Below are 19,512 nucleotides of genomic sequence, written 5' to 3'. Positions count from 1 at the left end.
GTACTACACCGGTCTGGTGTGGGACGTTGCAAGTTCATGTGAAACGGCACAAACCCAAATACCAGTAAATAGGTTTAACTTAAAGTGAAAGCCTGGCTGGGGCATGCTGGGCGTTGTAGGCCTTTCCTCTGTCTAAATGTGCATAGGATTGTGCCCCTATTTTGTTAAAGAAGCTTAATAACGTTAAATGTTAGTAAAGTTAAAAACTAAGAGCCAAGTGCTTGTCAAAACCGCCCCCCCCCCCCGGTTTCTTTGAATTCATGAGCCCAAATCCTAGAACCTGGGAGAAGGTATCCTTAGTACACAATCAGATTATGTGTTCTGCACCTTTCCCCTTACCATCTTGAGTAAAAAACCTAGGTTTTTTAACCTAGGTTTCAAGCAATGTCCAGTAACGGAGCAATCCTAAGCAGGTCTACTCAGAAGTAAGCCCCATTGAGTTCAATGGGGCTTACTGCTCCCAGGTAAGGGAGATAGGATTGTGGCCTTAGGGGCACTGTATCAGCGTGCCTTTCCCTAGCGGTATGGGGACCCTCAGGTTCAAGTGAGACGGTGCCCCTCTCCAAACAAGCAGCTGGGGCTGTGCTCACAGCATCCTTTAAAAACAACAACAACAACAACAACAACATTTTGATGACTGACTTTTTGCAATGGGGAGCAAGATGGCTGGATCCAGCACACTTCACTTCCCTGCCAAGCAGCTGCTTGGTGGGACTTTGGCTTTTTAAAAAAAGGGGGGGCTGCATGAAATCCACTGTACTGAGGTATTACTGTCTGTTCTTATAGAAAACTGAACATGCAGGGAAGAACCTGGAATATCCTGAGCCAAAGCCACCCCACAATTGGTGTGTTGCTATAGCCTTGAATCTAATATGCATTTCATACTGGGGAAAATGTTAGAGCCATTCCATGTTCCTTCATGTTTTTTCACCTGGTGCACTGAGAAAATCTTCACTATTCCTGACATGTCTAGTGGGTAGATAGGATTTCTGAAAGAGTTAAATTTAGGGGCATTTAGGTTGTGCTAATTTGGAAAAAAGAAATTCAAACTTTTTTTTGTATTTTTGATTGAATGAGAAGAGTCTTCAAAATCTATATATCTGATATATCCTATCTGCTTTCAAGCAGAGTCAGCTTTAATACTTTATAAGACAATGGGCTATAATCTAATGAATCTAAAAAAAGTTAATTATGCTTAAGTCCCATTGAAATAAATGGCGCAAGAGGTCATAAGTACCTTAAACCCCATTAATTTCATTGGGAGTTAATGTGCAACTAACATGAAGCAGGTAGAGGCCCTTCTATTGATTTTTTTTGTCAAAATAGGCTACATTCTCTATAAATAACAATCCAAAACACTTCACATACATTATGTTGCTGTAATCCTTACAACAACCCTGTAAGGTAGGTATTGACTGAACAACAACAAAGGAATTATTACCCCCACGTTGCAGTTAGAGGCTGAGACAGTTAACAGCAGAAGTGATATCTGAACCAGGGGACTTCCTGATTTGCAGCTCAATCTCTTTGTCACAATGCTATGCAAACTCTTTGGTACACTAGCAGAAGAACACAAGAAACAAGCCATGCAAGTAGGGGGCCCACATTGAGGAATAAGGATATTCATTTACACATGAAGGAAAATCCAATTCACTGCACACCATTATGTCACAAATGATGGTCACCTGCCAAAGACCAGTCCCCTCTCCTTCAGTGGGATTCATTCTGCCTTAATTTCTGATAAGCAAGTGGTTGTAAATCTTCTAGTGAATTGGCTTTCACCTCCTCTGCTGTCCTTTCCACTTTAGGCTGAAGCCAGCGTCAGGGAACTTTGCATGCAGATCTTGACCAAGCTGGAGGGGAGAAAGCAAATACAGGGTTGAAATGCCCATGCAAAATATGAGTGCTTTAAATGGTATCAGCATTTTTTCATATGTGATCTTTTGCCCTGGACAATGACCTCTTACCCCAAAACTGCTTGCACTGCGCAGACGTTTTGAGAGGTTTTTTAAAGCCCTACAAGATAGGTGGGAAAGATACTACTGAGCACTCAGATTTGACCTTTCAGGAAACATAATCACACCTGATTTTATTGTGCAATTGCACTACCTCATTCATGGAATTATGCAGGGGTTCCAGACATCATCTTCCACTTGAAATCCGCCTGTGTTTACTCCCACATACTGGCTGCCTGTTTTGAGCCATATACCATTTCCGGATGCAAGATGAAAGAGCGCCCTTCTTCAAGAATACCAGAAGATTATTGACAATCTCCAGCTACCAATATTAAATGACACAACCTACTTGGAGCGAAACAGGTTAAGATCGAGACATCCAGCCATTTCTACTGCCAAAGCTCTTCTAGAAGATGATTTCAATATCCACAACACGTGGAAACAACATTGGCTAGGAAATTGCCCTCCACGATGCCGAAGCTTGCCCTGCATCTTGGAGAAACCACCTGGATTTGACCAGTCCCATGCGATATGGACAACCTTGAACCGAATTCTCATGGGTCATGGTAGATGTGCAGATGCCCTTTATAAATGGGGCAAAACGACATCATCAAATTGTGATTGTGGGGCTGAAAAACAAACTATCCAACATGTAGTGACAGAGTGTCAAAACTGACTCTACAATGGAGACTTTGCTGATTTCCTGGCTTGACAACAGAAGTAAAAAACTATATCTGTAACCTAGACATACGTTTGTAATATTCCTGTCTATATTTTATATTTTACATTTCATATTTATTATGCTCTATTTTTTTATTTATCGTATGGCACATTTACATCGCATTACAATAAAAGCATTGTTGTTGTTGTTGACACGACTGAACGACTGAACAACAACAACAATGCTTTTATTGTAATGCGATGTAAATGTGCCATACGATAAAGAAAAAAATTCTATCTTTTTTCTTACCAGAAAAAAATCTGTTAAGGAAAAAGAGATGCATTAGCTGCACGAGGCATTTTGACTGTAAACTCCAGAAGTCTTCCATCTGGAAGCAGCCCAAGAGACAATGGGTGCCTCCAGACGGAGGGGTCCTAGAACTAGTGGTCAGAAGTCATTTTGTGCAATGATTCAATTTTTTCTTTCTTAACAAGTTTTCTGCAGTAAGAAAAAAGATGGAAGAAGCTGTGGGAAAACATAGGAGGGCTACAAATGGGAGGCAACATCATCATTCTGCAAATAATGAGGCAGAGTGAAGGTGCAAAAACCCCTAAAAGCCTCATCTGGAAGCACCGAAAGACTGACCCCAGTATAGCTGAGATGTGGTTTACATATTATGGCTGTCATCTGGTTCAAAAAGCTCCAAGGAGAATATTTAAGATGCCTGGAGCGTCCCAGAGCCATCTTGAGGTCCCTATGGGGCCAAAAAGATGGGATAAAAATCGAAATTGTATCTATAACTAGAGAGTGCTCTCACCATCCTATCTACTGTGGCCAAGGTTGCTTCAACACTCACCCTTTTCTCTGGAATGTCCATCCTTTTTGTTCACTCACTTCTTACCACTTGCTTTTTATGGAGAATCCAGATGACAACGTTGCATTCCAGTGTTTTCTGTATCATCCTCCCATGTTCTGCAGATTTGGTTTGTGGTGATTTCCTTTTTCTTTCCTTTGTGTTTGTTTGTTTGTTGCAATAATATGCACTTGCAGGCCCCTGCACTAGCCAGTGTAAACAGGCAAAGTGCAATTGATGCTTTCCTGCACCATTAATCCAAATTATCCTGACTGCAGGTTCTGCCCAACTGATTGTGCCCCATTAGTGTTTAGTGAAGAATACCCTTAGGGCTTTTCTACATGAGGCATTTATTGTGCACTCATCATTCATTCCTCTCCTGTAGGATGAGGGTGTTGAACCACTTTCAGCCCGTGGGCCAAATTCTGTTTTGGAGAAGCTCTTGAGAGCCACATTCCAGTGGTGGCTGATGCCAAAGGCAAAGGCCGCATGCAAGGAAAGATTTGGGGGGGGGGGAAATCCCCATCTACTAAGCTTAGACTGAATACAGATTCTTATTTCTAAGAGTCTCCAGGTGTGACAAGAGTGAGTTGTTGTTTGGTCATTCATGATATAGCAGAGTTTGAGATTCTTTTCAGCTACACCTACTACCAACGTTGCAGTCATGGACGTGACAGCAGCCACTCCAACAAGAGGCCAGTTGTCTCCCTCTCCAGGGGAAACCACATCTGCTGAGATGACATCTCTTGTCCATGCTCCTCCATTTACTTCCTATCCCCTAGGCAAAGGCACAGCTCTAGTCACGTCTGTAGACGAATCAATCACTCCAACAAGAAGCCAGCCTTCTTCCTCTCCAGACGAAACCACAGCTGAGCTCACAGCGTTGATCCAGACTAAATAACTCCAGCAGCCCTCCCTCCAGCCACCTCGCCACTTGAAATGACAGCTACCACTAGCACTTTCGCAGCTGGGACTACAACCAGCACAGGCACTTCAGGAGAAGTGGCTACTAGCTCTGCAGATTTCACCACCACCATCAGCACTACAGTAGAAGAGATTAGCCCAAGAGCGGGCAAGTTTCATCACACGTGAGAGAGCACCTTCTCTCTGCCCAGTCACTGAGGTTCTCAGAGGGCATGTTCCTGGTGGTTCTGCATGGGACCTATGGCCCAGCTGGAGTCCACTCAGAGAAGAGCCTTCAAAGTTCCACCCTTTATGTGGAGCTCCCTGCCACTGGAGGGCAAGCAGGCACCAACAGTGTGCTGCTTTTAAGGCCTGCTGAAAACATTTTTATTTCAAGAAGACTTCCTAGATTGACCAGCCATGGTTTTCATTGGTATTCTGTTTTTAAAGGCAACATTTAATATGGTGTTTTATTCTTTTTTTCTTTTCTTGTGCACGGCTCCCGAATCTGTTTAGATATGGAGTGGTACATAAATATTGTAAATAAATAAAATAACGTATCTTTGCAAACCATTCTTTGGGGCACTGGACAGTGGAATGGCAGTAGTCCAAATGGGACAGATAGAACTTCCATATCACTTTGCCTTGCCTGAGACACAATGCTTTCCAGTGGAGCCAGTTCACACATCCTGTGGGAGACCATGTCAAGTAATCGAGTGATGAGGGATCAAGTGATCTTCATGCACATGCAAACTAGCCCTGTGGGCTGGAAGAGATCTGTTGGAGGGGACCTGAAGATGTGCTCCCCGCAATGGCTAAAGAAGGGCCTGCTTGAGCGCTCTAATTTCAAAGAATGCTAACCATGAAGTCTCACCTTCTCCAAAACCACATCTCTGACTGTGGGGTCTGTGATGTTCAGGGAAGTGGTCAGGGTCATTGACAAGATGAAGAGAGTCCTGCTCCTGCCTGCAAATGGGGGGGTGGGGATGACGACACAGCACATACTTCTGGATTATTTGCATCCTTTTAACTGCAATGTACAAACAGAGGCTTCCTGTGCATGAAATCTCCGCATCTACAAGACATGCGATGAACAGAAGGCGACTGTGCCAGTAAATGCATGATTGGTGTCAGTAACAAGCAGGCTCAGATGTTTGCCAAAGCCCAGAGACTGCTGAAGGTCTCAGCGTCAATGTACTCAGCTATCTGCCCTGCTAGTGTGCATGCATGCTAGCTGGGAATGATGGGAGTTGTAGTCCAACACATCTGTAGGGCACAGGGTTGGGGAAGGCTCTTCTACAACCCAGAAGTCTTGATGGACTGATTTCCCCATGCATTTGTCTAATGATATTCCCCCTTTTAAAGCTACTATATCTGGTGGCAGCAGATTCCTTAAATGAATTATGTGTTTGTTATATGTCCATCTTGAACCTATTGCCTATCAGTGTCACTGGGTGACCCTCCTGAGTTCCAGCATTATGGGACAGGAAGAAAAACGTCTCTCTATCCACTTTCTCCACACCAGCCATAATTATATAAACCCCTCTCATGTTCTCCCCCACACCCTGCCCGCCCTCTCACACCATGCAATTTTTTTTTCTAAACGTGAAACGCCCCAAAGTAGGGAGGGTGTGTTAAGTAAGGAGCCTAAGGGAGCAATCCTGTGGCTGCTCGTCAGTGGCTAGACGGCCATAGGATATCGTGTTTTCTGGGAACCAACCTCAGAGCCCGCACTTCGAGGTCTGTTCCAGGAGAACTGACCTTCCCCCCCTTCCGCGCTGCCTCGCAGGCAGCGTGGAATGGCCCCACACTCCCCGCTCACAAGAGGAGCGTGGAGCAGCCGAAATGGGATGTTCCAGGGGGCGTTCTAGGGCCGGGAGGGCGGAAATGCCGACACGACACATCCAATGTGTCATTGGGCAGCCTCCTCCCGCGCTCCGCCGTCCCACGGCTAGACAGGCGAAAATGCAGGTCAGGAGGAGCATGGAGGGAATGATCCCCTCCATGCTTCTCCTGCCCTGCATTGGATAGGTGGTCGCCTCCGAGTTTGGAGGCAGACGCCTATATGCATAGGTTTGCGCCCTAATCCTATTTATGTTCAGAAAGAAAAGAAGTTCTACAACTCCCAGCTTTCCCCAGCCAGCATAGCTGGCTGGGAAATGCTGGGAGTTGTAGGACTTTTTTTTTTTTGTCTAACCATGCATAGGATTGTGCCCTTAAAGTAACTCACAGCAGTCCGAAAGTCCTGATAAGCTTCAGTTTACTGAACTAGAGCCATGGAGGAAACAGAAAAACAGGGTAAGATTTAGGAGCAGTAAACCACAAGGTACTCCAACCCCTGGATGTCACAAGCTTCCTATCCAGAAGGAAAAGGCAAGAAAGTAAATTTACGTCAAAGATCTGCATATGTTAAAAAGTTATATGCTGCCCTTTATCAACTGATTTCAAGGTGGCCAGTTTATAGGCAAGGGAGTGGTTTGTGGCACTGCATCTGAAGAAGCACAAGGTGGAAGAGGGGAGCTCAGCAATCTAGTTCAGCCTTCCCCAACTTGGGCCCTTCCAGACGTGCTGGACTGCAACTCCCCGGGACGGACCTACCATTAGGGCAAGTGTGGTGAGAGCCAGTGTGGTGCAGTGGTTAGAGCGCTGGACCGGGACTCAGGAGATCCGGGTTCTAGTCCCCACTTGGCCATGAAGCTCACTGGGTGGCTTTGGGCCAGTCACTGGCTCTCAGCCTAATCTACGTCACAGGGCTGTTGTAGACTCTGTACTCTGCCTTGGGCTCCTTGCGGGAGGAAAAAAGGTGGGATAAAAATGCAATTAACAAACAAACAAACCATTAGGCAGAGTGAGGAAACTACCTCTGGTGGCAGACACTGGGGGGCAGCAGCAGCAGTCATCTCCCCTGCCCCCCAGCCATTCCCCTCTCTTGTGGGTCAGAGCCAAGGTCAGAGCCACACTGTCTGTCCTGCACCCCATAACCTAGCCGGTTGCCCTTGGGTGCAGGATGCTATCCTGTTGGCAGTGATTAGTAAGATTTAATGGCAGTTCCTGTGGGTTTCTGTGTGTGGAACGGAGAGGGGAGGGTGCCATCTTCTCCTTTGCTTCAGGCAGCAAAATACCTTGGGCTGGCCCCGGCCAGTCCTGTCATTGCAGAGCAGCATCTCATCCCTGGTAGCATTGCCGGCAGTGGCGAAAGCTTTTCCTGTCTGGGGAAGCCATCTGCATGACTTTCCTTCCCAAGGGTTCAGACAGGTGCAAAAATTCAACACACTTACCGGAAGTTGCAGCTGGATGTTTAATAACCGTGGTTGTAGTTGGTGGGGACGTGGTGGAGTGAGCTGCAGTTGTGACTTTTGTAGTTAGCACTGCAGTTAGCGGTGGGGTGGTCGGTTGCACTCTTGCGTTCATCTTTGCCGCTGTAGTGATACTGAAGTTGGCCACGACCGTGGTTGCAGTTGTGACTGGTGCAGGGGTGGGAGGAAGGACAGTTGGGGTGATGTCTGCTGTAGTGCTGATGGCGGATGTGGTTTCAGTTGTTACGTTTAGAGCGAGGGCTTCTAGAGTGGATCTTCCTGCTCCAGAGCTGGTGGCAGCATGGAGTCCGGTTCTGGTAACTCCCGGCGAGGGAGCAGCCAGCGCTGCTGTGGCTGTTTCTGCTCGTGGACGACTGGAACTAGCAGATGTGACTTCAGGTGTGGTTTCATCTAGAGCGGGTGAAGACAGGATTGCCACCCTCGTCCCTTCAAATGTCCAGCTGGAGGTTGCTGGTGTAGGGCTGAGCATTGGTTCCAAAGTGCTGGTTGTGGGCTCAGCTGCTGAAGTGCCAGTGGTAGCTGTCGTTTCAAGGGGTGAGGTGGTCGGAAGGAGGGTTGTCGGGGTGATGGCATTTGTTTGGATCAATGTTGTGAGCTCAGCTATGGTTTCACCTAGAGAGGAAGAAGGCTGGCCTCTTGTTGGAGCAATTGATTCTTCTACAGATGTGACTGCCGGTGTGCCTTTGTCTAGAGCACTGGTAGCAAATGGAGTATGGCCAAGAGATGTCATCTCAGGTGTGGTTACATCTGGAGAAGAAGGCTGGCCTCTTGTTGGAGTGACTCCTCGTGAAGTGTCAGCGATAAATGTGCCAGAGGTAGCTGTCATCTCAAGTGATAAGATGGTGGAATAGGAAGCCTCTGAAGTGACTTCTGCAGTGGTGCTGAAGGTAGGTGGAGTTTCATGCACTAACGTGGTAGAGTGAGATGCTGGAGTAGTTCTATCTGCAAAAGTACCAGTCGTAGATGACATTTGTACTGTGATTTCAGCTGGTGACAGTAGGATTGTTGGGCTCAGTTCTTCTACGATGGGGATTATGGTAGTGGTCATATCTGCTGTAGTGCTGGTAACCACTTCTCCTGAAGTGCTGGTTGTGCCTCGATTTGCTAAAGTACCAGTGGTAGCTGTTGTTTCACGTGGTGAGGTAATGGAAGGGTGGTGTGATGGTACGGTCCTAACTGCTGGAGTGCCAGTGGTGGCTGTTATTTCACTTGCAGTCTCAGCAAGCAGGATTGATGTTGGTGTGATGGCCATAGTTTGGATAAAAGATGTGGGCTCAGCTGCCATTGTGTTACCCGTTGTGGTGGTTTCAGCTGTGGCTTTGTCCTGAGGGTGTGAAAACTGGAGTGTGGAGCGAATCTCTTCTCCTCTAGCACTGATGGCACTGGTGGTCTCTTCTGTAGGGCTGGTAGCCACTCCTCCCGAAGTGCCCGTGGTGGTTGTGTCAGTGGCGGTTGTGTCAGTGGTAGCTGTCATTTCAACTGGTAAGATGGTGGAAGGGAAAGCTGTTGAAGTGACTTTTGCAGTTGTGCTGAAGGCAGATGGAGTTTTATCTGCTGAGGTGGTAGGGTGAGGTGTTGCAGTAGTTTTATCTGCAAACGTGCTAGACGCAGGTGACATTTTAACTAGGATTTCAGCTGGTGACACTAGGATTGTTGGGCTCAGTTCTTCTACGATGAAGATTATGGTAGTGGTCATATCTGCTGTAGTGCTTGTTGCCACTTCTCCTGAAGTGCCAGTTGTGCCTCGATTTGCTAAAGTACCAGTGGTAGCTGTTGTTTCACGTGGTGAGGTAATGGAAGGGTGGTGTGATGGTACGGTCCTAACTGCTGGAGTGCCAGTGGTGGCTGTTATTTCACTTGCAGTCTCAGCAACCAGGATTGATGTTGGTGTGATGGCCATAGTTTGGATAAAAGATGTGGGCTCAGCTGCCATTGTGTTACCCGTTGTGGTGGTTTCAGCTGTGGCTTTGTCCTGAGGGTGTGAAAACTGGAGTGTGGAGCGAATCTCTTCTCCTCTAGCACTGATGGCACTGGTGGTCTCTTCTGTAGGGCTGGTAGCCACTCCTCCCGAAGTGCCCGTGGTGGTTGTGTCAGTGGCGGTTGTGTCAGTGGTAGCTGTCATTTCAACTGGTAAGATGGTGGAAGGGAAAGCTGTTGAAGTGACTTTTGCAGTTGTGCTGAAGGCAGATGGAGTTTTATCTGCTGAGGTGGTAGGGTGAGGTGTTGCAGTAGTTTTATCTGCAAACGTGCTAGACGCAGGTGACATTTTAACTAGGATTTCAGCTGGTGACACTAGGATTGTTGGGCTCAGTTTTTCTACCATGAAGATTACGGTAGTGGTCATATCTGCTGTAGTGCTAGTTGCCACTTCTCCTGAAGTGCCAGTTGTGCCTTGATTTGCAAAAGTACCAGTGGTAGCTGTTGTTTCACGTGGTGAGGTAATGGGAGGGAGGGTTGTTGAAGCGACTTCGGCAGTGGTGTTGATGGAAGATGGAGTTTCAGCAGCTGATTTGGGAGAAAGGGCTGGTAGAGTGGACTTTTCTGTTCTAGTGCTGGTGGTAGCAACACTTTCGCCTGAGGTTATACCACGTGAGGCAGCAACAGGTTCTGTTGTGGATGAAGCTTTGTCATGAGTGGCTAAAGGTAGGAATGTCAGGCTAGTCTCTTCTACTGAAGTAGCTGTATCATCTTTAATTCCAACTGCGAAAGTGCCAGTGGTAGGTGTCGCTTCAAGTGCTGTGGAGGAGATGAATATTGTTCCTTCGTGTGTGATTATTTCTTCTTCGGGAACACTAAAGGGATTCATCATTTCACCTGTGATTTCAGATGGTGGAGCAATGGAAGGGAAGTGTGATTGTATGGTCCCAACTGCTTGAGTGCCAGTAGTGGCTGTTATTTCACCAGTGGTCTCAGGAAATGCTGTTGGAGTGATGGCAGCAGTATGGATAAAAGTTGTGAGCTCTGTTGTAGTTGTGGTACCTGTGGTGGTACTAGTTGTTATGGTTCCAGCTGTAGCTTGGTCTTGAGCATGTGAAAACAGGAGTGCTGAGCTAATCTCTTCTACTCTAGCACTGGTGGCGATCTCTTCTGTAGTGCTTCCTCGTGAAGTGTCAGCGATGGATGTGCCAGAGGTAGCTGTCATCTCAAGTGATAAGATGGTGGAATAGGAAGCCTCTGAAGTGACTTCTGCAGTGGTGCTGAAGGTAGGTGGAGTTTCATTCACTAACGTGGTAGGGTGAGATGCTGGAGTAGTTCTATCTGCAGAAGTACCAGTCGTAGATGACATTTGTACTGTGATTTCAGCTGGTGACAGTAGGATTGTTGGGCTCAGTTCTTCTACCATGGGGATTATGGTAGTGGTCATATGTGCTGTAGTGCTGGTAACCACTTCTCCTGAAGTGCTGGTTGTGCCTCGATTTGCTAAAGTACCAGTGGTAGCTGTTGTTTCACGTGGTGAGGTAATGGAAGGGTGGTGTGATGGTACGGCCTCAACTGCTGGAGTGCCAGTGGTGGCTATTTCACCTGTGGTCTCAACAAGTGAGAAGGAAGGGGTTAATGTTGGTGTGATGGCTGTAGTTTGGATAAAAGGTGTGAGCTCAGCTGCCATTGTGGTACCCATTGTGGTGGTTTCAGCTGTGGCTTTGTCCCGAGTGTGTGAAAACTGGAGTGTGGAGTAAATCTCTTCTCCTCTCGTGCTGATGGTGCTGGTGGTCTCTTCTGTAGGGCTGGTAGCCACTCCTCCTGAAGTGCCCATGGTGGTTGTGTCAGCGGTGGTTGTGCCAGTGGTAGCTTTCATTTCAACTGGTAAGATGGTGAGATATAAATGTAAGAATTAAATAAACTAGTTTTTTGTTTTGTTTTGAAGATAATTACTTATGATTAACCTTGCTCTTACTTTGGGCCTCGAATGGCTTGCCACCTCTTGCTCTCTCTTCCTTCCAACAAACCCCTCCCTAAGAACTGTTTTTGCTGTGTGGCCTTCAGCTTATTGTAATCCCCATTCTCAACTGCTTCCAAGCTTTAAGCTCTTGTAATGGCGTTTGCTCACATTCTTCCTTTTTTTCTCTTTTTGACCCATTGTCTGCAAGATCCATTGTTCCAGACCATTTTGAGCCCCAAGATCAGCAACTAGTTTTATGTGAGGATCACTTTGAGGAGGGGTGGGTGGGTTGTGGGCTCAACTCTGTTCCCAGTTCCCCAAAACAGAGTTCTAGCACATCCTGGTGCCATGGCCACTACGCCGTCCACACACTCCACTTAACTCTGAATTGGCAATGGGGCAGGGGATGTTCAAGTGGCCCTTCTCATATGGGGCAGATTTGGCTCTGGAGCATCCAGGGGCTGATGCCCAATTTACACGCTTTCCCAACAGTGAATTTAAAAAGCAAGGCAAGAGGTCTCCCTGAAAGTATATTACAGAAGAGAAATTGACATGGAATTGACACAGATCGAAGGGAACTTTAGGGATGGTGCTTTATTTTCTTGACATACATTTTAAGACTCATCAGAAGCTGTTTCTACATGGAACAGGGCATGCACAGAATACAAACTGCCTTGGATGTGTTTCTATACTGCCTTCAGAGTATTTTATTGCCTCCCAGGGTAGAAGAATTCAACTCTGGTTGCCAAAGCTGTCCAAGTCTACTGGTGGGCATGGAATAAAACACAGTACACAAAAAAGTGAACAAGAAATAGGTTTCTGCCATGATCTTGTTTCTTCTCTGCCTTTTATGCTGCAAATTATTCATATGTTGCATAACAAGATTCCTGTCATCACAAAAGTATCATAACACTTTGCTGTTGCTAGCGATTAGTAGATTAGTAGCGTTTAGTAGAACTACTTCTGACTGGCAGGTCCTCTAGTTTTCAATCAATTTTGGAGTTATCCTATGCCCTCCGTGTATGCATTTATCTTTCTTCAATGTTTCTATCTATCTATCTATCTATCTATCTATCTATCTATCTATCATCTATCAAGGGCTTATTATGGCAGATGCAATTTTGAAATAAAGCTCAAGCATTTGGCTGATTCTGGAACCCGCCTCCCTCTGCCACAGGCTTCTTTGTATTAAATCACTAAGGCTTTGCATTAGTCACTTACCATGGATCCCTGCATTCTGGAGCCATAAGAAGAAAATGGGCAGCAAGGGCAAGTGATGGCAACCCATTTCAGCAATGCTTCGCCGGCGCCCTTCTCATCTGGGGCCAACAGCTGCTCTGATGGGACTACTAGAAATCCTTGCTTTTTTGTTTACTTTTTAAGAATGGTTTCCTGGTTCAGCTGAATTGTGAAAGGTGGCGTGCTCGAGATGTCTTTTTTTCATGCCACAGCTCTTGATAATGAATGGATGAGATGTATTGTTCAGTGGAGGCCAGTAAATCCGCTCCATGTTTCAGTCAGAACCAGTCTGAACTCTAAAGGAGCTCTCCAAGGTGCAAAGCATAGCTCCTTTAGAGTTCAGACTGGTTCGGACTGAAACCCGGAGTGGATTCACTGCCCCACTGACATCAGAGCCACCACTCTCTAGTGGTATTATTTTTTTTACCAAACTGAAGATCAAGTACAGCAAACTCTGGGCTCAGGAGAAATACCAGAGCTCAAATCTGCCTAAAAATCATATTATCTCACCTGGAAGCTGTTTTCCTAATTCCAGGTGTATTTGGGGAGGGTAGCCGTGGGATACATCTGCCTGACTGCATTTGGCACTGCTTTGCCCATTTTGAGGGCCTGGCAGTTGATATTCACATCCTGGTTTCAGAGGATTAATCCTTCGCAGGGCTGCCTGATATTTAAAGTGAAACTAGGTAAACATGTAGCCATACCTGGTACAAAGAGATTAGTACTGATGACTCCCCTGAGCTAATCTGACAGCATGACACATCTCTTGAAATCTGCCCAAGGAGCAGGGTGTTGCAAGGCACTTAAACGACTCTGGGCCCAGACTTTCCATTGCTAAGAATGGAAGGCGGCCGGCCATTTATGCATCATTAAAAAGGAGCAAATATATATCACAAAAACAGAGGACGAGAACAGCGATTTACATAAAACTTGCATGTACTCATGTATATGTGTAGATGCAAATTTAAAAAGAATTCCTATAATTTAAATTGAAATACAATACATCTTACCCTGTGACCAGGTGATGTGTGTGCCTGTTATGTCTGTGGCCCAGGGATTAAAAGTTAATAGGCAACATCAAGGAGCCTGGGCTCTTCCTTCAGATGGTTATCTTTAAATTGGACTTGGACTGGACAGCCCTTCAAACAGAATCATAGAATAGTAGGGTTGAAAGGGGCCTCTAAGACCATTAAGTCCAACCCACTGCTCATTGCATAGAGGATGCCTTCAAAAAATAGAACTGTTCTCTAACAGCCCTTCAAATAGAGGACTGTACTCTGTAAAGTAGGACACCTAGTAAGCTGAATTACTATGTGGAGGGGGGATTTGGAGGGGCCACAGTGCACAGAGAAAGGAGCGTACTTTTCCCTCTTTAATTGTGATCCTGCTGGAAATCCCCCCCCCCCTTTCCTGGCATGGCAGTTAAGAAAATCTCCCACTGGCACCAATTGAAAGATTTTTTCTAAGCTGAATTACCATGCAGGGGTGGGGTTTTGTATGTGGGAAGGGGAGTTCAGTCTTCCCTCCCCAGCCACAATGCCCTTTGATATTTGCCCCCTGCATGGCAATTAAGCTGAGAAAAAACTCCCATTGGCACCAATGGACATTTAGGGATCTGTGAAATAAATCTGGGCCGTGGGATATAGATTCAGGGCCGAGAGAGAACTTTGCTCTGATTCAGCATCAGGGCTCTTCTTATATTCTTGTGAAACAGACCAACTACCTCTTTAGCCAATACTTTTTTTTAAAACTCAGAAACAACCAATTGGGCTGCCAACTGACCAGAAAAATTCTACCCAGCTGGCATGCCTTCAGAATGGGCTGCAGATCCCAGCCAATGTTGCTTTCATAGCCTGGAGAGAAGTATCGTCTCATTTCCTAATGTCTGCTGATCAAGGTTCTGTTAAAGGCACAAAAGCAAGGAGCACTGAGCAGTAATTAAAGTTGGCAGCCCCACCAACCAGTGATAGCTGCTCGCCTATTGCCTACGTTGTGGCCTTTTTGGTACTGGGTGATCTTTGCACTTCTGCAGGCTTTGAACTTGGTTCCTATTTTGGTTGTATTCTGTTTTAAACTCATGGCTTTTACATTATGTTCTACTATGTTATTTTATGGGTTTAAAGTTTAGTTTTGTGAACCACCCAGAGAGCTTTGGCTAACGGGGGGGGGGGGGGTACAGAAATGTAATAAAATAAGTGCCCCCTGTCAGAAACATTCCACCAGGGAAAGAAAGCACTGGCTGGCCTTTTGAAAAGATGGTTTTGGGCTTCAGAGCCCTTGCTCAGAAGGAGGCATGCATGGTAACAGATCTCTCCAGCATCCCAATCTTGTGAATCCTTATCTGTTTTCATAGTCAAAGCCAGCTTTGGGTAACTGGCTGGAACAAATATGTCCTCGCTATTGGGCTGCAGCACACCAGGATTTTTATCCTGCAACTTACCGGGGCTTCTGCTTCTGGATTCTTTGCGGGATGTAAGTGGGTTCTTTACACAACCAATTTTTCTTTTACTGCATAACGCTACCTGCCATTTACACCGGTGGGTGGAGCCTGGAGGGATGTTATCAGTTGTCAGCAGCGTTGTAAGCCCTCAGCCCGCCCCTCTGGGGTAGCCCCTCCCCTTTCTCGGCATGAACTTTTCCATTTCAACTTTCTTGCCTCCCCTTTTCACTTCTGCTGCCTCCGATCCCTTCTTCAGCAACTTCTACATGCAATCCACGGTACGTTTGCGACGTCAGAAGTCTGCTTCCCCCGCCCCATGTGTGCAAGCCAGTCTCTGTACTAGTGAATGCCTGTATGCTGCACTTCCAAAGTCCCCTCACCCGTGCAAAAGTCAGTATTTTCCATGTAAAAGCAAGCAGCACCACTTTTCTCATTTAAGTATACACTGGAAGAGGGGATTGAGTGTAAAGGCATTGCAATATTGCGGGTGTTGGGTGCTGCAGCAGTCTCTGCCATGCCGTACTACTGAAACACAGTTTTACTGCACTTCCGAAGTTCCCAGTGTTGTTCCGAGGAGTGAAATGGTAAAGGGGCTCGAGGTCAAGGGAGGTGCAGGAGGGTGACACTCCCACCCGATCATCGTCACTAGTGGTGCTAACACTGCACCACCCAACACCTGACTACACAAAGTATGTCGTAGCTCGATGTCAGCAATGCACGGGTGGGTGATGGCAGATCTGTTGCATGGCTGCAAATAACACTGCATTTTCCATGTACAGAAATATCATGGGGAAAACAGGGGGAAGGTGTGGGACAGCTGCTGCAGGTCAATAATGTCATGCATTGCACACGGGAAATACTGTGAATGAAGAAAGACAATTGCACCAAAAAAACCACCCCTGTCTGAAGGAGCCCATTGGCTCAGCTGCTAAGTGGTTATGGAATGTTCAGTAACATTCTAACTTCTCAGACATTTAAGAAAAAGGAAACCTGCCAGCTCACACAATGCTTAGAGACATAAGGTTGCTGGTAGGAATGGGTGCAGAGACGGGAGAAGACAACTATATCAGTAGTCGGGTATTAGACTAGTAGTGTGTTATTAATTGGGTCTATATAAGACAGAGTGCCTGAGGAACTATGGATGGAGGTCCGTAACATTGTTCAGGAGGCAGCAACTCAATCCATCCCAAACAAAAAGAAATGCAAGAAAGTAAAGTGGCTGTCTGAGGAGGCTTTACAAGTAGCTGAGGAAAGAAGGGAAGCGAAAAGCAAGGGAGAAAGGGGAAGATATACCCAACTGAATGCAGAATTCCAGAGAATAGCAAGGAGAGACAAGAAGGCCTTCTTAAATGAACAATGCAAAGAAATCGAGGAAAACAATTGAATGGGAAAGACTAGAGAAAATCGGAGATCTCAAGGGAACATTTTGTGCTAAGATGGGCATGATAAAGGACAAAGAAGGCAGGGACCTAACAGAAGCAGATGAGATTAAGAAGAGGTGGAAAGAATACACAGAAGAACTATACAGGAAAGATCTTAATGTCCCTGATAGCCATGATAGTGCAGTCACTGAACTTGAGCCGGACATCCTCGAGAGTGAAGTCAAGTGGGCCTTAGGAAGCATTACTAACAACAAAGCTAGCGGAGATGACAGTCTTCCAGCTGAGCTATTTAAAATCCTAAAAGATGATGCTGTTAAAGTGCTGCACTCAATATGCCTACAAATTTGGAACACTCAACAGTGGCCACAAGACTGGAAAAGGTCAGTTTACATTCCAATGCCAAAGAAGGGCAATGCCAAAGAGTGTTCAAACTACTGTACAATTGCGCTCATTTCACATGCCAGCAAGGTGATGCTCAAAATCCTACAAGCTAGGCTTCAGTAGCATGTGAACCAAGAACTACTGGAAGTACAAGCTGGGTTTCGAAGAGGCAGAAGAACTAGAGATCAAATCGCCAACATTCGCTGGATCATGGAGAAAGCAAGAGAATTCCAGAAAAACGTCTACTTCTGCTTCATTGACTATGCTAAAGCCTTTGATTGTGTGGATCACAACAAACTGTGGCAAATTCTGAAAGAGATGGGAGTACCAGACCACCTTACCTGTCTCCTGAGAAACCTGTACGAGGGACAAGAAGCAACAGTAAGAACCGGACATGGAACAACCGATTGGTTCAAAATTGGGAAAGGAGTACGACAAGGCTGCATATTGTCACCCTGCTTATTTAACTTATATGCAGAGTACATCATGAGAAACGCCAGGTTGGATGAATCACAGCTCGGAATTAAGATTGCCGGGAGAATTATCTACAACCTCAGATACGCAGACGATACCACCCTAATGGCAGAAAGCAAAGAGGATCTAAAGAGCCTCTTGTTGACGGTGAAAGTGGAGAGCAAAAGCTGGTTTGAAACTCAACATTAACAAAACGAAGATCATGGCATCTGGCCCCATCACTTCCTGGCATATAGAAGGGGAAGAAATGGCAGTAGTGACAGATTTTCTTGGGCTCCAAGATCACCGCCGATGGTGACTGTAGCCATGAAATTAAAAGACGCTTGCTCCTTGGGAGGAAAGCTATGGCAAACCTAGACAGCATAGTAAGAAGCAGAGACATCACCTTGCCGACAAAGGTCCGTCTAATCAAAGCTATGGTTTCCCCAGTAGTAATGTATGGCTGTGAGAGCTGGACTATAAGGAAGGCTGAGCGCCGAAGAATTGATGCTTTTGAACTGTGGTGCTGGAGAAGACTCTTACAAGTCCCCTGGACTGCAAGGAGGTCCAATCAGTCCATCCTAAAGGAAATCAACCCTGACTGCTCATTGGAAGGACAGATACTGAAGCTGAAGCTCAAATATTTTGGCCACCTAATGCGAAGAGAAAACTCTCTGGAAAAGACCCTGATGCTGGGAAAGACTGAAGGCAAAAGGAGAAGGGGACGGCAGAGGATGAGCTGGCTAGATAGCATCACTGATGCAATGAATATGAATTTGTGCACACTCTGGGAGAGAGCAGAGGACAGGAAGGCCTGGCGTGCTATGGTCCATGGGGTCACGAAGAGTCGGACACGACTGAACAACAACAACAAAATGTAGGAGTGGTACATGATGAGTGCATGAGACGGTGAATTGTGAAAGGATTGAAAGAGGGCAACAAATCTGTGAACTTTTGTGGGTCTTTGCTTCAGTCCCTCTGTTAGGTGTACATGTAGAATCAGAAAACCAAACAATGAGACAAAATAGATGGATATCATGAACCATAACTTGAATACTCCATCTAGCCTGGAACAACATAGCTGAAATCCTTCAGCTGTCTTCCAAAAACAGAACTTTTCTGAGCAAACCAGAACAGCTAGCATAGGGACAGCAGACAGCCCCCCCTTCTCCCTGTGTGCCAGTCTATGGGTTTCAAAATGGCCATTTAGGTTACACTGTGTTCTTAGTGAGGCTTCTTAGGCTGTTACATTAACAAGGGAGACTGTGGCTGGGATTTCCCCTGCCTGGTGTTTGTTTTTAGAGACCTCACTTCCTCCAGGCTCACAAAGCCACCCCTTCTTGTAAAATGTGCCCCTCGCACCAGGTTCCTCATTCCAAGGCTGGGTGTCATTACCTGCTTGAATGAACAGGCCAATGTCCCTCTCCCTGCCAGCCAACCTGTTTTTAATACCTATTCTCACAAATGATCACTATATCTTTAGAATCATTCATATTCATTTTGTTATTGCTTCCTCCCTGCGCCTTCCTATCTCTTTTTGTTTTTGCTTCGTCCCTGCGCCTTCCTACCATGCGATGGCTGGTTAACAACTTACCAGGGTAGCTAACCATGTGAGCAGCTGGTGATCTCTAGCCTCTGACCATATGGGGAGCCCAAAGTTACTGGCCACGAAAAATCCAGAGAACGGCTTGTGTGGTGACTCGCTTAGAATCACAGAACAGTAGGGTTGGAAGGGGCCTACAAGGCCATTGAGGCCAACCCCCTGCTCAGTGCAGGAATCCAGGTCAGAGCATCTCTGACAGGTGGCTGTCCAGCCTCGTCTTGAACGCCTCCAGTGTGGGAGAGCCCACTACCTCCCTAGGGAATCGGTTCCCTTGTCGTATTGCTCTAACAGTCAGGATGTTTCTCCTGATGTTCAGCCAGAGCCTGGCCTCCTGGAACTTGAGCCCATTATTCCGTGTCCTGCACCCTGGGATGATGGAGAAGACATCCTGGCCTTCCTCTCTGTGGCAGCCTTTCAATTACTGGAAGAGCGCTCTCCTCTCTCC

The 19,512-nt window shown here is 46.3% G+C and overlaps 1 protein-coding gene across 1 annotated transcript; it reads right to left on the bottom strand.

Annotated features, from left to right (window-relative positions):
- Positions 1–1,107: 1,107 nt before the first annotated feature.
- Positions 1,108–10,006, bottom strand: LOC146351761 (uncharacterized). Its single transcript, XM_084842107.1, has 3 exons — positions 7,651–10,006; positions 5,247–5,338; positions 1,108–1,853 (listed from the first exon to the last, which is right to left on the bottom strand). Exons 1-3 carry the CDS (start codon positions 9,953–9,955, stop codon positions 1,779–1,781), a joined length of 2,472 nt encoding a protein of 823 aa, XP_084698233.1. The 5' UTR covers positions 9,956–10,006; the 3' UTR covers positions 1,108–1,778.
- Between the last annotated feature and the right edge of the window lie 9,506 nt (positions 10,007–19,512).

The sequence above is a fragment of the Heloderma suspectum genome, chromosome 3, assembly GCF_057233095.1.
Source record: "Heloderma suspectum isolate Gila_16-S chromosome 3, 16-S_ref, whole genome shotgun sequence".
NCBI classification, from domain to species: Eukaryota; Metazoa; Chordata; class Lepidosauria; order Squamata; family Helodermatidae; genus Heloderma; species Heloderma suspectum.
This window is presented reverse-complemented; position numbering and strand designations above follow the sequence as displayed.

Coding starts and splice junctions, on each gene's coding strand:
- LOC146351761 (XM_084842107.1), bottom strand. CDS start 9,955: ATGTCACCTGCGTCTAGCACGTTTGCAGATAAAACTACTGCAACACCT. Junction 5,339..7,650: donor ACATCCAGCTGCAACTTCCG/GTAAGTGTGTTG, acceptor CCCCATTTGCAG/GCAGGAGCAGGACTCTCTTC. Junction 1,854..5,246: donor GAGATGTGGTTTTGGAGAAG/GTGAGACTTCAT, acceptor TCTCCCCTCCAG/CTTGGTCAAGATCTGCATGC.